Source organism: Miniopterus natalensis, chromosome 22, assembly GCF_054644295.1.
Source record: "Miniopterus natalensis isolate mMinNat1 chromosome 22, mMinNat1.hap1, whole genome shotgun sequence".
Taxonomy (NCBI): domain Eukaryota; kingdom Metazoa; phylum Chordata; class Mammalia; order Chiroptera; family Miniopteridae; genus Miniopterus; species Miniopterus natalensis.
The window spans coordinates 3,472,528-3,490,483 of NC_142102.1; the positions used below are offsets into that span (position 1 = coordinate 3,472,528).

Below are 17,956 nucleotides of genomic sequence, written 5' to 3' on the forward strand. Positions count from 1 at the left end.
GATTTTTAGAGAGAAAGGAAGGGAGAGGGAGAGAGAGATAGAAACATTGATGTGAGAGAAACCATTGATCGACTGCCTCCTGCACACCCCTGACTGGGGATCGAGCCTACAACCCAGGCATGTGCCCTGACCTGGAATTCAACTGGTGACCTCCTGGTTTATGGGTTGAGGCTCAACCACTGAGCCACACCAACTGGGCTTGTTATATGATCTTTTAATGAGCAATTGTGGAATAGAAGCACCAGAATGGCATCTATGAGAAATGCATATTGACTTAAACCAACAGACTAAAAAATGTCTTTGGATCCCAGTTCATTTGTAAGTGGGGTTGCCTACCCTCCAAAACTACCAATATTAGAAACTGATTGTTCGGTACCCTCCTTCTAATAATTATTTTATTTTATCACTACTATCAAAGGAAGATGCTAATAATGATGATGATAAACTGTAGACTACTAGCTAAAAATGTACATATTTTGCTCCACTGTTTATTTTCTCAAAGATTTGGAGCTCTCAGAAAATTCCACTTTCTCTGCTACCAGATACCAAGTCAAGGATTAAAAAGTATCTCTCTGGCCCTGGCCGGTTTGGCTCAGTGATTAGAGCGTTGGCCCGAGGACAAAAGGGTCCCGGGTTCAATTCTGGCCAAGGGCACGTACCTCAGTTGCAGGCTCGATCCCCGGCCCTGGTGGGGGCGTGTGTGGGAGGCAACCAATCGATGTGTCTCTCTCACATCAGTGTTTCTCTCTCCCTCTCTCTCTGCCCCCCCTTCCACTCTCTCTGAAAAGCAATGGAAAAAAAATGCCCTCGGGTAAGGATTAAAAAAAAATCTGTCTCTCTGCTCAGAACAAACAGAACTTTCTGGCAGTCAGCAACATCCCCATCTAAACACCGAAGCAGGAGAACCTTTATCTTAATCATGGTAGAGACTAGATACGTTGCAGGAGTCTCTGAAGACTGTTTGGTGCAGGAAAATGGCCTTATCGTCGGGGCTGCCTTGCACCACTCCATGTATCTTGGTGATTGAGGGCATTTTACTCACCCCCTGGAAGAATTAGGCCATATTGCAGATCCTTGAGGATCTCATTAGGATTAATGACCACGGAGTATCACAGCTGTCACATCAGCTGTAGAAAAACCCACCACACATTCTATTATCTCGGATTCTCAGAAGGTTCTGGAATATAACACTGGGCTGGTATTTCATCAGCCTATGCAGGCACTGAACTCATCTAGGGTTCATCTAAGATACAACTGTGTGACTTTTCCTAAGGGAAGGCCACTACTCCTAGGATGGCCCTCTCTGGAGCAGTAGCTGCGCAGTGCCCATCCCCTGGAGCCACGCCAGCAGGGTAGAGGCTGTTCTCCGTGTACAAGCTTTTCGCCATCCCTGGTCTGGCCAGAACTACATATACTATGAGCCCAGTTACGCAGGGTGCTGGGATTACAAAAAGAGATTCTAACACGCTAAGTAGCCTCAAAGGTGTTCCAAGTATCCTTTGGCTGTTTGAGGGAGGGAAGTGAGGCCAGTCCAAAGCAGGGTCTGGAAGCTGAGTTGTCCTATATTAACCCCAAACCACTCTGGGAAGCACTTGAAGGTGGCTCTGTCCCGCTGCTGTGGGAGGAGCTGAAGCTGTCTTTTTAAAAGCCCGACTGGGAAGGAAAGATTATCGCTGCTCTGAAAATAAGCGCCGATCATTTCCCATTAAATGAAACATCTGCTCTGGTTGCTAGAATCATGATTTGTACTGAGGGGCTATTTCAAATGCTGAGTTCTAAATATTTCCAAGTGGTAAAGTTCTGGATATGAGGGTGTTACTGTAGTAAAATTGTCACTGCAGCAGAGCGCAGAGAAAGAGAAGCTTTTAAATTAATGCTGACACTGCCCATTTCTGTGCCTGATACTGCATTTATAATGATATGCAGAGATTCATTCTTTTCTTTCAACTGGAAAATAATAAACAATGTACTGACTGAACTCCCAGCTTACTAGCTGAACTTGAATTAAACACTCTAAATTGCTTGCCCAATATTCTTAGCTTCTAAAGGTATGTGGTTTAGCATATTAAGGCCAGAGACAAAACTGAACAGGAATATCAAAATAGTTCATCTCTTCCACAGTTTGATCAAGACCAAATAATGAAATGGAAACAAAGGTAGCAAAAGAGCTGAGCTATAGGATAAAATATGAAATCCGCCTTACCCACTGCACCCGATGACCTTATTGTACAGGTAGGATGGCAGGCCTTTCAGATGAATGTTGTTATCCACATACACGTATTGTAGTTCTCGAGATCGACCTAAATCTGGATCAGAAAGAAAAGTACTGTAATTCCTATAACTAAGCACCAATATAAAAACTGCAGGTTTAACTCTGTGAAATTATGTCAGCTGGAAATTTAGATTCTGCATCAGAAAACATGACTGTAGAAAAATTACTTAACCCACCTGGACCGTGATTTCTTAAACTGTAAAATAAAATACCTGGAAATAGAATATCAATTTCCTTCCCACATAAGAATTCTATTGCTTTTAACAACACTTCTTTAAAATTGAGTTTTAGAGAGAGAGGGAGAGGGATAGAGATCGAAACATCGATGAGAGACAAACATCATTGATCCGCTGCCTCCTGTACATTCCCTACTGGACATGTGCCTTGATGGGTAATCAAACCATGAGCTCTGTTCCTAGGTCAAAGCTCAACCACTAAACCACACCAGCTGGGCTAAACACTTTTAATTTAAGAATGAAGTTTGTTATAGGTCATCTCGTTAGTTTCACTTTTTTCCATAGAAAAAATGTTAGACAAATGAAGTCAGCAGGTCAGCCTAAACAAGCCAAGCTCTGCCCCTAAAATCAAGATCACTGGGTCTCACCTCCCCCGGGCAGAAAGATGGGAAGAGGGGTAAGGAAGGGCTAGAGACCAGGCACTGCCTGGGCTGGGGTCTCAGGGAGCCAGGCAGATGTGGGAGTAGATAACTGCCCATGGCTTCAGGGGGGAGAAAGAAACAAAGGGAACCCCAAATCCCAGTCCTCTGGTGAGGTGTGAAGGGTAGGAGGACAAGACTTGCAGGCCAGTGAGTGGGGACTGGAATGGGTATGTACCAGGAAGGGGAAAGGTGAGAAAGAGGATCCGGAAAGTAGGGTCTGCAGCAGAAGCCAGGAAGAAATAGAATCCAGATATTTTCCAGAAGTAGCTGGGCAATGGGAGAGCAAAGCCTGGAGGAGGATTCGATGAGAAAACAAGACGTAAAGTATTGAAAGTCACCTCTGGCCAACATCTGCAGCAGAGACACTCCAAGGGTCAAGATCATCCCTTCCTGTCTACTGCATGCCCGAGAACGTTTACTAGGCTTTCCTTCCCACTCTAGGCATTCACTGGGCAGGGCTCTTTGTCTTCATTGTCCCAGAACAGGGTCCTCAGCAGCCTTGCTAATCCTCTGCTCCCTGAAGAGAGACTATCATCTGTGAAAATTTTCCTAGAGCTCTGCTTGTGAAAATAGGAAACAGGCAATGGGCTGAAGGAGATCCATTCCCCCTGGTCCTTTGGTTTAGAGAAGACAAAGCCCCAGACAGCTCAATTAGGAGCCTTAAGTGTATTTATATTTCAAAAGAAAAACCATTTCCCCATTACAGACCTTTTAGGCACTATGACAGACCTTGAGGATATAGATATGAATACAATTTAAAAACTATGAAGACAGACATGAAAGTGATAACTGTAATACAATCTGACCATTGCTATTAAGAGGCTTTATAAAATCTTACAGGTTCACAGATGGATCTGGACAATTTGTTACAGAAAGTGGGAGGGGGGTTAATATGTGATTGAGGGTAGGAAGGGTTCTTCATGGGAGAGGGTAGAGAGGGTTAACATCACACCTCCTTTCCACGTTAGTCTTGTCACAATAATCCTGCCCAGACTAGCCGGGTGTGGCTCAGCGGTTGAGCGTCGACCTAGGATCCAGGAGATCAGGGTTAGATTCCTGGTCAGGGCACATGCCTGGGTTGTGGGCTGCAGCTGATCAATGACACTCTCATCATTGATGTTTCTATCTCTCTCTCTCCCTCTCCTTTCCTCTCTCTGAAATCAATAAAAATATATTAAAAACAATAATAATAATAATAATCCTGCCCAGAACAAGCCCTGGAACAAGTTAAAAAGAGAAACCAAAACTGGGAGCTCTGGGGGCAAGCAGTGAAAGGGGAAGTGGCTACTCATAGAGAGAAAGAATTACTGGGCTACTGGCTAGAGGTGCTCTTTCCAGTGTGTGGTTTTTCAATATCTAAAAAACAGAACAGGCAGACGTGGTATGTGATTTCAGGAAGTCAGTCACAAAGGGCACTGTGGCTTCCTCTTTGCTCTCTCCCTGGGACCACTCATTCAGGAGGAAGACAATTTCCTTGTCATGAGTGCAGCTTTCTGGAGAGGAAATGAGGTCTCCAGCCAACACCACGTGGGTGCGCCATCCTGAATGGCAGATCCTCCAAGCTGCTTGGCCAAGCTCCCAGGTCAAGCCTTCAGATGACTAGAGCCCCAAGACTACATAAATATCTCATTCCTGCTCCAAATCTTGCCCACTGATTTTAGCACCCATCAATGGATCTTGTTTGCAAAAATTATTTTAGGGTATTTCTCTAATGGTAATTCCCCCTGCTCTAGCCTGAAATCAACTACTTCTCTAAGGAGCTTTAATTCCTCACAGTGGGGTATGGTGTTTAGAAACCAAGCTCTGAGTGCTACTTGTGCTCATTACTACAGGGGTGCCACTGCTTCTAGGATATTTTAGAGGATGGATTTACAAAACATTATGTATGGATATTATCCCATGTATTCACGTACATGTATGTTGGAGGTGTACCTTCAGCATAGATTCCTAGAAGTGGACTTGCTGGGTCAAAAGGTAAGTACATGTGTAGATTCTTTGGTATTTCTCTCCAGATTCTGGGTTATATCAATTTGTATTCCTTCCAGCAATCTAAGAAAGCATTGGCTCTCCCATAGTCTCACTAACTTTTAAAATACATTGTCCTATTTAAAAATGTTTGTTTTTTTGCTAGGTGAGAAATGATATCTCAGCATTGTTTTGATCTGCATTTCTCTAATTATGAGTATGAACATTTTTAAATGTCTAAGGGCCATTTTTAGCTCTTCTTGTGAATTGTCTGTTCATATCTTATGCCTATTCTTTCACTTATTAGGCACCTGAGCACAGCCTTTGTTTGCACGTATGTTAAATAGCATAATAGTACCTAGTCCCTCAGCCTCACCAGGTTATGATAACTGAATGTGAAAGTAAGCTGCAAAATTTAAATTATACAATATGTTTTTAAGCATAAGAATATATAATTACCAAAATAATGTATACTGCTACACTAGTAAGCATATATAAATATGTTTACTGGTATAAAAGGCTATTTTTTCCCATAGATGAAAAAATATAGCTGGAAATACCAGAATCCACTTGCATTGCAAAAGGCCTCAGAATTACACTAAGAATCCCTATTCTGGATTTCTTCACTATTTCTCTGATGTAAACCCAAATTCTTTCACCACAAATAGAAATCTTCAGACTTTAAAGGCATATGGAAAACTGGGATAATTAAACACAACAAAAAACACACTACACTGATAAAATAAAAATAAGCACTCAGCTCGGATTTGCCTTTTAGAGCAGCCAGGGGGCTCAAGGAAAGAGTCTTCCCTTGAGTTTAGGAAGCGGTAAGGAGTGTAGGATACTCATTAATGGAACACAGCCTTGGAGTCAGATGGCTGGGATTTGAATTCTCATTGTTTTATTTACAAAATGTGTGTCCTCAGTTTCCCCATCTGTATAACAGGGGAAGTAACACTGTCTCTTACATTTAGTGGGAGTTACTAACAAAGTTTACAAATTATCAAGCAGAATTCTTGGCACACAGCCATCTCCAATATATGGCAGTTATTAGTATCCTCATTATTATTAATAAGTGACATATTTGGGAGTGTGCCCTCCAGTAGAAGGTCAATTAAGGGAGAATTCCCTTTGGCATGCAGCAAAAGGTACTGATGCTCTTCTGTACTTGTGCTTCATGAAAGGAGTTAGAGGCAACAGCCTCTAGAGACTGTGATTCATCCACTTGAGCCAAGGACACAAAATGGGACATGACAGAGGGAGCACATCTCTCCTCTAATATACACGAAAGAGCTTGTGCAAATTAAATGAGGCTACATGCAAGGACCATAACACAGAGTTAAATAAAAGCTGACACTTGCTACTTCTTACAGTTAGACTTCCCTATCCTAGCTTTATAGGAAAAAATGAAGAGTCGATAATTTAAATACGAGTTGGTTTAGATCTTATCTTGGGTTTTCAATATTCCAGAGACTTCTTTTTGCATCTCTGTGTCTGGGGAATGCCTGTTTTATATAGTATGCCCACGATGGAATGAACTATTTTCTATTGGGGCTGAAAGAAAACGTCAATCGGCTGTGCTCAAATCTATGGCCCATCAGCCAGTATACCACACGGACGTGAGTATACAGATGCTTAAACTTCCCAAGTTATAGAGTCGCATATAGAGTAAGAAAAAGCAGTATTAAGGTGACACAATGTAGTGGGCTTTGGAGTCAGAGCTGAGTCTGAATCCTGGCTTTCTACTTGCTAACTGCTTCACGATGCTGGGGGAAATTCAATGCTCCACGCCTGTTACCTCCACTGTGACATGGAGATAATAAAACCCATGTCGCAGGCTTGTTATGAAGATTTAACAATGTACATAATGCCAGCTTGATCCTTTGCCTACTCATTGGTGCTCAATACATCTTAGTTTTTACCTCTCTCTTCTGAATATAATGGGAAAATCACAGAAGAGCACAGAATTATAAAGAGAACCAGGCAACTCTTGCTTTAGCTGACGCAGCACAGCCTGCTGGCGAGGCTGAGACACCTAACACCCAGCAAGGTCACAGGCTGTACAGGCAATGCGGTGACAACCTCATGAGAGCGTGCTCTCGGCCAGAAAACTGTCCTCTGGCAAAACCTCAAGCACAACGGAATGGCCTTTTTAATCATATTGAGGCTGAAATATAAGTATTTTTTGCATGGAAAAGCTTTGAGTTATTTCTTCTATTCTTGAAACAGGAAATCTTCACACAATAATTAACTTTGGAAGATGCCATTGATCTACCAGCTAATGAGCTCGTTTGCTTGCTTCTTACTTAAGACTTTCCAAGTTACACAGTTAATTTTAATGTACCGATATCTTGCAATAAACTAGATCATGCAACAGTACTTTTCCAAGTTCCTGTGCAAAAATGCTCAGTATGTGAACTTTATGAAGCCAGGAAGTGAACATCTGCATAGATGCTAAAGCCACAAAGAACTTTTTCATGTGGCTTTTTAAAGTGCTGTACTGTGTCTGAAATGTTTTCCCTTTTTCCTTCCAGACTCTCAGATCAAAGTATTGTTACTTACAAATTAGCAAAAGCGAGCAGTCTTGCACAAACTCCAATTCTTTTTTATTCAACTTCAAGGCTCTGGCATATGCGGTCCACATGGCTGGGGATGGAACAAAAAGGTCCTGTGTGCCTGGGCTCTTGCTTTTTAACTACACTGTAAAAGCGAGCCCGGAATGACAGCCTGGGCCAGGACCGAGCAGGATCTGTTTACCGCAACCTGACCAGGGTGAACCTCACTTCTTTTATCAAAAGATGAATGATGGATTCTCTTCAAAAAAATGATGGGGCAAGAGAAACCACAACACCAAAGCAATAGACCAAAATAGGTTGTTTAGAGTGCTCTATCAATATTACACCAATTATCATAGTTTGATAAGTCAGATCTTTTATTAGTCATAATTACATTTTTAATTCCTATATAATGTATCTTCATAAAGAATTTAGAGTAATTTACAGTGTATTCAAAAAATGCTTTAAGCTAATTTAAATTACCTACATGATGCCTTTTATAAAGAGAACTTTTCAACCACGTTTTCAGAATAAGGATTTTTTAAGTGCAGCTTCTTCAAATATATACTTCACTAAATCTTCTACATAATCATAATCTTTCCGATCTATTCCACTTTTACAAAATAATATTTCACAGTGAATTATAATTTAATCAGATGCTTCAACAACTGTTAAAATAAATGGATTTTGTCCGGCCAGGCGTGGCTCAGCGGTTGAGCATCAACCTGGGATCCAGGCGATCCGGGTTTGATTCCCGGTCAGGGCGCATGCCCGGGTTGCGGTCTAGGCAGCCCCATCAATGACTCTCTCATCATTGATGTTTCTCTCTCTCTCTCTCCCCCTCCTTTCCTCTCTCTGAAATCAATAAAGATATATTTAAAAAGAAAAAAAAAAAAAGGATTTCAATGAATTTGAATGACTGGCATGTCCCTTTGCTGTTGGTGTAAGTATGCAGTTGTCAGCATCTCTAAATCAGATCCTGTTCCACAGTCCAGGTAATAAACGCTTACAAGCAAAGGGCTAGACACTTGCTAGGTGCTTGAGCTATAAAAGTGAAGACACACACAGTTCCAACCCTTTCTTACAGTCCAGGGAAACAATCAAAATAGTTCATATTGATTGAGCGTTTATGTAGTATTTATGAGTGATACAAGTGTTTTAAATGGATCTTATTTCATTCTCACAAGAGTGCTAGGAAGTGGGTATTACTATTACCCTGTTACGGAGCCTTATACAAATGAAAAAGCCTTTTTAAGCCCAAGCTCACACGGCTACTCAATGGCAGAGCTGGAGTTGGAATGCAGGGCTGCTACTTCACTCAGATGTAAGACAACCTCCCTCAACAGACCACTTCCACTGAAGCAGGGCATTCCCACCTACCTAGGAAATGATACTACTGAGTGGGCTGTGTGGGTGCTGTGGGTGCCCAGAGGGCTGGAACTGGGCCCAAGCATCCAGGTGTGACATCAGGAGGCATTGCCAAAGAGACGAGTGATGAATAAAACATCACTCAGCTTCCTTTAAAAGCCCAGATCACTGTGAGATAGTCCTGTCTTATAGATTCAGGTTAGTAATTTCAATAAGTACCAATAATTCCTTCGGAGGAGGCCAGAGAAGGAGACTTCATGCTGCCTAGCACAGACTCGGGAATTACAAGAGCATCTCTCCCTGCACCATGGCAGCCAGCGTGGACAGCGAAGTGGCTTCACTCTGCATCTTGAGCTTGTTGCTCAGCTGGACTTGGACCTGTTTCCCACCCCTCAACCGCCCCCCCAAAATCTGAAGAACTTCACTGAAAACTATAGAAGCTCCGGATTCTTGCTTTAAAGTCAACTGACAATGTCTTCCAGACTTTACTATTTAAAAAACTCAAGTTCCAGAACCAAATCAACAAAAACTGTCCTGGCAAAGATTCTGCTCATGGCTGTAGCCCTCATACTCTTTATTTTGCTAAGTGTCACATCTGTACCTGTTAAAGAATGACACTTCCCTCTTCCCCTTTTCAATTGATATTTGAGAAAACAGGGTTAGCTTTTTCTTACTAATCGCTCCCTACACCCAAATCCTACTCCAAAACTTAAGAGAAAAACATACATTTGTCCATTTAAGGCTCAGCTACTCTTGGTGGACTTTCCTCGTGAAACATTAGCTTAGCCAATACAACATAGTAATCTATTGTGAAAGTCAATATTATTATTTATTATTTAATATTAAATAATCCTATTAACTCCCTAAGGAAACCTTAAGGCAAAGACCTGATGTGATGAAAGAAAAATGAAGCAGAAGTTACCAAGATGTGGAGAGGGTCAGATGAGCAAGCAGCACCAGGGTGAGGAAAAGAATTTTTGCTACAAATACTTGCAACAAGAGCTCAAGAGGGAACATCGAACGTCCATTTTCTTAAAGAAATAATCATTCCAGAGTTATCACCTTACTCCTGAAACAAAGTCTGTCTGGACTGAAATGAATAGAATAATTGCTATTTTCCCCCTTGCTTTTAGTAGTTTTTGAACCTTGTGTTCAAGCCCTTCTTTTCACTTTCATCCTTATGCCTTTGATTAGGGCCTGCCTGACAATCCCTGCAGAACACGAGACAGAGCACAACTTGAGTGGCCTCTTTGGGTCTCTCCTTGGAAAAATCCTTTTCTTTGCATTTTCTTACACTTTCAGAAGCCCAGAGGTAAGTCACAACTCTGAGAGCTATTTAGTGTAAAGAGCCATATTGAACCAACAACAAATACATTGCAGGGCTCTATTAAACCTCACAGCACTAGGCTCAAGTGGTTCATTTCCCCCTTCTCAGTGAAAGTCAGAACAGTGGATAAAGCCTGTTTGTGGATTAATCTGTCACTCAGCTGTCATGGGATAGTTATAATAGGGGCATCCTTTGTTCTTAGAGATGCATCTTTTCATCTTAAAAAGATGAAAAGAGTGTTAATGATCTAGATGGTATTACAAGTGACTTAAGTCACCCTTACATATAGCTCCTATCATGGCTTTCTGAAGAGGCCACAGGCTGATATTCCTTTAAGAAGGCCCATAAAACACTGCTTTTTCTCCTAAGTCAAACTTCTTGGCAAGAAATGGGATTCAGTGTGTAGCCCCCAAAATAAAATTCCTACTTCCAGTCACTGGCAGAGATATTACAACGCCCATTTCATAAGCCTTCAAGTTGCTTTATTATGCTCGTGGAATCGTGGTTAAACATGGGGACCTTCCATTTGAAGACCTGAGTTGTGTGTTTACACATGGTATCGCCAACTACTGTAAAGAGCAGCCCTACTGGCTAAGTTTCCAAGAATACTCCAGTTCTCTGAGGAAAGGCAGTGGATGAATTTGTAAAGAAATGGATGAGACCACGAGAGAACTGCCACATGAGGCTGCCCAGAGAAGGCTCCAAGAGATGAGAGACAGGATAATCTGTGACGATGAGTAAATTGAAGTTGACGGAAATATTAAGTCTTCTGTCTTTTTTTTTTGTTTTTTTTTAACACCATGAAGGTGGACGGGGAAAGGGAATTCAATTCTGTCTTCGGCAAGAGGATAATTAAGTCCACAGCTGTCCTTCTATGAAGCTGGTGCCCTTGAGCCCTTTCCTGGACCTCCTTGATGAACCCAAGCTGGCCAACGCTAAGGACTGTCCGGACAGAGCCAAATGAAGCACGCACTGTGACATGGGGAAACCAGGCTAGGACCTGGGTCTGAGGATTTGGAACCTGGTGCTTGTTCCTATATAATTGTTCTCTAGCATTTATTTTTTTAAAGCCTTTTACGTACGATATTTCTCTCGCTTGAAAAGATGCTCTGATTTCTTTGAAATGTAGCTTCCTTCTGAAATGGTTTATTTTTTTAATTTCATGAGTACAGAATTTAATTATATTTATAGAAAAGTAATCTTAAATTAGATAATTATTTATTACTCAAATTCATTTTCATGTCTCCAAGACAGATATATATATATATATATATATATACGTAAAATATATACAATACACATGTGTACATATACACATATTTCAATTCCCTTCTCAGAGTAAATCACCTCATATCTCAGATTTTTATCCCTAATCAAATTTTTAGCACAGCTTTCTTTTCTAAACTGTAAAATTCAAAACTGAGGTAAGCTTTGTTTCCTGGGTAGGATGCCTTCTTCATTGCAAAGGTAGGTTTAGAGAGGCAGCCCCTCAACATAACAGAATGAAGAAACAGTTCCTAGTCAAGGGACCGAGGGCTTTCCATCTTAGTCTCCAGCCTCTCTGCTTTCTCATATACACACGCTCACTTACCAAGTGGCAAAAATGCAAGACGGTTTCCAGCCATGGAGAGCTCGTTGAGGCTGGGCAGCTGGCAGAGGTGGCGCGGCACACACCACAGCCGGTTTCGGTCCACGGTGAGGTACTGCAGAGAAAGGCACAGGTGAAGCCTCTCGGGTAAAGTTAGCAAACGATTGGTAGAAATGTCTAGTGTCTGCAGCTCCTTCAAATCGCCAACCTCTACAACCAAAACCAAAATGAAGATAAATCACATCCTGATGAAATTAATTGAGTCGATTAAATAAAATGAATCAATACTTTAACAGTTCAACCAAATGCAACCAGTAGCTGCAGCTATTTCCATGGGTGCGAATGCTGAGGTACGGGCTTTGGGCCTAGCATGCAAATAATCCAACCGGGTAGGTGTCTTTAAATAAGCCAGAATTTTTTTAATGGAGAAAGTGCTGGCATAGGAAGAAGGAGAGACACAGCGGGGGGACAGGAGCCAGAAGCCTGTCACTATGGCTTCTGCTCCTTGATGTAACAAAAGTTACTGGGGCGAGAAAAGACGAGTCACGTCAAGGTATCTGGTTTCTGCTCCTTTTGTGATTGTTACCGATCTAAGTAGATAGTAGGAGACTTGAAAACATAAATTATAGTATTCCAGTAAGTGTTCATAGGAACTGAACAGAAACTTCCTGGACTAAGGTGCTTTTGGAAATTTTTACCACGGTAAAGATTACAATGATAAAATGAAATTACTGGTAGGCAACATTTTTAGATATTGTCCAGCCATGTGACTTCCTTTTATAAGCCCACTCAAAGTGTACATATCCTGTGACGACTGCCTTAATTCCACCCAAATGAAATCCTTCTGTTTACTCTAATATTCCCTCATTGTCGATGTCCACATTTGTAATCTGTCCTGTGGTGAGTACAATTATGTCCCTGTCAGTGACTAAACCACAAGTGAGTTCTTTACGAGGCACTCTGTGCTTCTCAGGGAGAATCCCCGTGGAGCACCTCTGAACAGAGGACCCTCTCCAGGGCAGGGGCATGTACTCTGTCCCAGGACAGCACAATCCACTCAAGTCCCCACAGGAAGCTCTGTGAGGACAAGTCCAGCTCTTCTGCACCGTGGAACGTCCAAGGTGAAGACCGCTGTGATGCCCTCTCCCCACCTTCTCCAGCCCTGTCCCTGTCCCATGAGCTCTTCCTCCCAGGCTTAGGGCTTCCCATGCTCCCGCCACTAGACTGTACCCCACCCCCGGGGTGCATAATCCAGTTTGTTCAAGGCTCAGATTAACATTAGGAATATCTTCTCTACTGGACAGAAATATCTTCTCTACTTGATGCACAATGACACAGATTATTTTTCTTACTGCTACAGACCAGGGGTTGCAAACTACAGCTCACAGGCAAAGTCTGGCCCATGGCCCCCTTTTGCACTGCTCGAAAGCTATGACTGGTTTTTACATTTTCAAGGATGGTTAAAAAAACAAACCAAAAAAACCCAGAAAAAAAACATGTGACAGAGACCCTATGGGGCCTGCAAAGCCTAAAAATGTTTACTATCTCACTATTTACAGAAAAAATTTGCCAGTTTTTGTTAAAGATGTACTGTAAACAGGAGCATTTTTAATAACTGTTTTTAAATAAAATTAATACAAGTACAAAATACATTAATTTCTAATTATGTTAAAATAAAAAAGTAACACAAAACTTTTCAAAAATAAAATTCTTCATAAAAGTTAAAAATAAAATGTATATGAAAGCAAAGTTTTAAAAATTCCATATATTGATTATCTAAACATTAGAAATAAGAATAATTATTCCTGGTATAAATTCATATCATTTAATCAGTTTCTTAGCTATTTTTATTTCTAGTAATGTGTTACTGCATTTTTCTAAAGTCTTTTTTCAATATGGTATTATGTTTCTTTTTAATAAAATTGTCTATAATTAATTTTATCCTTAATAAGTTTATATTACTGACACCTTCAAAAATATTCATTGATATGTCATCTTGAAATTAATGAAGTATTACTGATAGAGTTACAATGAATTCTTTTTGGAATATTAGTCGAATCCTACTCTTTTTGGCAGTCTCCCTGTCACCACACTGTTCCCCAAGGAGTAAACATCAGTCTGTAGACTTTCTTTCCTCAGAGAGCCTAGAATAACCCTAACTTCACAGTTGTTTGCACTGTTTCCTTTTATGCTAAATCTACAATACCTTAAAACTTTTCAGCTACTTATAGAGTATCCTGAAAATGATTTCATTGCTGCCACACAGTAATTACTTACACAAAGCATAAAAATAACATTAGAGTGCAATTTCGAAAGGGAAAGCAGTAAGTTCCCTCTAAATCATCGTTCGCGGCCTATGTGCACTGACCTAATCTAAAATTTAAATGGAATGGGAAGGAAGCCACCCACTCCATGCCAAGCCAGTGACCGCAGAGTCAATAACAAGGCTTGGTATTTTTCAAGCACTGGCTTTTTCCGGTACCACTAAAAACAGCTCTAATTTGAGCTACAAAGCAAACCAGGTTAGGGAGAGCATCCAGAGAAATAATGGAGAATATTTCAGGGCCAAGTTCCATCCTATGTAACAGGAAGTGCCCTGTTCCCTTCCCCTGGATTGGGCGGTGGAAGGCACATGCTCTGGTCCATAGAAATAGGTTCAAGCCATCATCCTATCATTCATCGGCTGTGCAACTTTGGGTTATTTACTCAAATATTTACATCATTTGTTTGATGTTTAAAAAATCATCTATAAACAAATGATAGAATAAGATGTACCTAAAGTGATTAAATGAAATATCCCATGTAAGTCAATAATACATGGCAGAAAACTATTTCTTTTTAATTTTCAGCTCATTATGCTACATAATATTGTAAATATAAATTCTAAATATAAATATCTTTTGAATCGATGCAGTTTCATTATAGAAACAATTATGAACACAGTATGTGCATGTTTGTTATACAACATAGAGAAAGGGGCTCTTAGAAAGATGCCTTTCAGAAAATGGGCAGGACTGCCTTCCTTGGTCAAATAAAAAAATTAAAACCAATCAGAAGGAGCCTGCTATATATTCATAATTTGGAATATGTGGCAGGTTATGTTTAATAACAAATAATCACAATGGGAATAAAATTAACAAATATCGGAAAGCTCAATGAAAAAAAATATCTATTAACAATGCACTTGTCTAATATGAGCAATACCAAATGAGCAATTAAGACGTCCTCTTAATTTTAAAAGGCAATTAAATATTATTTGGAAGCTTTAAAATAAAATTCTCTAAAACATCTAACATCTAAGAAACACAACAGGCACTGACATGACTTAAATATTTATGCCTGGGTGTCAAGCTTGGCAATTAATTCCCAATAGAAATTTAAAAATGTTAAAGGCATGCTTCAAAACAGAAAATCATATTGTTTGGACATTTTACCTGGTGCTCTGTGTATGATTAAATTATGCACAAAGTTTCTTTCAGTGTTGCTCAAAATAAGCTATTTACCAGGTGTTTATTGGTTATCTACGTTGATCTGACACTTAAGGTGCCTAGCAAAATGTCACTGAGGATATGGTATAAGATAAGAAAAAAGTATTCTGAGCGCCAACTATAATATAACTGCTAGACAGAAATGGTCCATAGCTCTTCTTTAGATACATTCTGCCTTTGAAATTCAAAAGTGTTTATTTTAAAACTTAGCATCTTTATTACTGCTTTGTGTCAATACCTAGACTACTACTTAAAAAAATCCTTTAATGTCCTCATTCTGCAAGATTCATAGAGATCACATACGCAGATTTTCATTTGATGCTATTTTTTTAGTGATTGTCTATTTCCCAGATTTCTTCTAGGTGGGCTTTTTCCCTCTTTACTGAGGTAACACAATAGTTTTTCACCTGAATGAAATCACCAGGCGTCCATTGTTGGCATAAAACTGCCTCAAGGAATATCACAGATTTGTAGTACAGAATAAAAATTTATTTTTTATCTTACTCCTTTGCAAAGGAAAACGACAAGCAATCCGTATGTCACTACCTGAATAAAATATCATTATGATGATTGCTTTCATCTCACTTTCTAAGCTCAAATTAATACAGGGAGAAATTTTAAAGAGAATTTTTTTAGTGTATGTACATTTCAAATTGATCCTTTCTAGTTTATTTATCTGAAATTCCCATAAGAAAAGTAACTACCTCTAAAAATAGAAAGTAGTGGGAAAAAAGGGTGATTCTGCTGATAGGACACTTAGAAACTACTGAAAACATCATGTTCAACACAGGAACCATAGTTTTGAAAAAGTTCCCCATGAATTAAAAGAATTCCACATTAAATTCAAACTATACTCTGATTTCTAAACATTTGCCCTCTATAAGAAACTCACGTATAACAACCACTAGCAGCATGAGAAGTTTTACCTTAGAGAAGTCTGAATTTGTACATATTGGTTGCCAATCTTAAGACAAAAGCAACAAGTCTCTAGATTTCATACCTGCTATTGATTAGAGTTATGAGGAAGCCATCAGCAGAATGGAAACAAAACGAACTCAGTAGTGATTAATATCAAGGATAGAAATGAAATGGAAGCTCAGAAAGATGTTACCTTTTCATTTTTAAACTTCCCTATACTGTTTAAATATTTATGTCCATGCTCATCTATTACTTTTGAATTAATACAAAATTAAATTAATCACATGCTAACATGGTACTTCATCACACACTTTGGGGTTCCTTAGAATAAGAGATGCAACAATTCTGAAATTTGGATTTCAGATTAACATTTGGATTTCCTAATGACGTTTCAGTACACTGAAACGCAACGCAACAGAAAACAAACATTTAATGCACATGTACAAACAAATTTATACTGTTGAGGGTCTTACAAGTTCTGTCATTATAAAATGAAAACAAAATCAAAGTTTATAAAGTTTCTGTTAAATATAAGTATTAGACAATTTTATGGTACTTCTAAAGAGAACACAGAAAAGTGTATTTCTGTGTATTTTCAGGTTTCTATTTAGTCGCCAACCTTGGAAGAAGGAGAACTGTCTTGTCACGAGCAGGTCACTACACACCGGAGTTCAGACCCTCGCGCTGCGCTCTTAAGCCCCTGCTCGGGCGCTGTATTAACAAAGCTGCCAACGCGCCCGTAACAGGAGGCAACAGGACGACCGACGGAGCAGAGTGAAAACCGCAAGCCCACAAAGGACACCGAACAGTTCGACGTGAACAGGTGACTTGTGCCCTGTCAGTTGTACTCCTTTCAGAAGTGAGTGAGTTTTACATAAAGTTTCCAACGAAAGTAACCCTGTACAAATTCATTTTATGCTCTACTCATCTTATTATTGGAACTGGCGGTAGAGTATAAAAATAAATTAGGTCAAAACAACACCCAAAAAGGCAACTTAAAAAAGGCGTATTTAATTTTTACATTAATTTTATCAAAAATGAACGTTTGCAATAATAGTTGTGACAGAGCTTAAGGGGCACCACTCACCTAGGGCAGGGTGTACTCTCCATGATCATAGCTGGTGCTTAACAAAGTTAGTCACAGAATTTCAGCCGACTTCAAACCTTTACACACGGCGCCTCTCGTTGCCCATACATACAGCAGCATTAGTCAATTTTTACAAAACTATGTAATAGTTGGAAAAATATTAAAAGAAAAAATATGACTGGGTCAAAGCACATGGATATATAACTACACGGGAATCTATAATTATCTCAAAATCAAAAGTTTAATACACAAGCAAACATGGACTGCCAAATGGCACTGCTGGCACGGGGTCCTGGAACTGCGTTTCCTACCATAACAATTTTAGGGAAGCAGTGACTTTCCACTGGAAGTTCATTCTAAGCCTATGATTAGTATGGAAGTTAGTCAAGTCAGTGATTCAAAACACAAAGACACTATTTGCATCATAGGTACAATTAATACAGGATGAGCAGCACCTAAAACAATAAAATGAACTCACCTTTCTGTTGCCTAGATATTATCTGTTGATCTGCTCTTGCCCTTAATAATTCAATTATGTTTCATATTTTAAATAGTTAACACCGAAATTATACTGCACTCTTCTAGGAATTACTACATGAATTTCATGCTTACTTGTTTGAATGCACCTTATGATAAAATCTGACTTTTTCATCCTCTGAAGAGTTGAAAATCTACAAAAAACAGTTTGTAGCTTTTATTATTTTACTCCTTTGGAGTAAAGGGAATAAAA

At 39.7% G+C, this 17,956-nt stretch overlaps 1 protein-coding gene across 2 annotated transcripts in view; it reads right to left on the reverse strand.

The window, feature by feature from the left end:
* Nucleotides 1-17,956, reverse strand: part of LRRC28 (leucine rich repeat containing 28) — a 58,077-nt gene that overhangs the window by 14,470 nt on the left and 25,651 nt on the right. The window contains exons 6-7 of one of the 2 annotated variants that reach the window (XM_087829193.1): nucleotides 11,737-11,943; nucleotides 2,204-2,306 (exon numbers count right to left, since the gene is read on the reverse strand). In XM_087829193.1, coding sequence (XP_087685319.1) covers nucleotides 2,204-2,306; nucleotides 11,737-11,943 — 310 coding nt within the window. The remainder of the gene's footprint in view (nucleotides 1-2,203; nucleotides 2,307-11,736; nucleotides 11,944-17,956) is intronic. The other variant, XM_087829194.1, reaches the window with a different exon arrangement.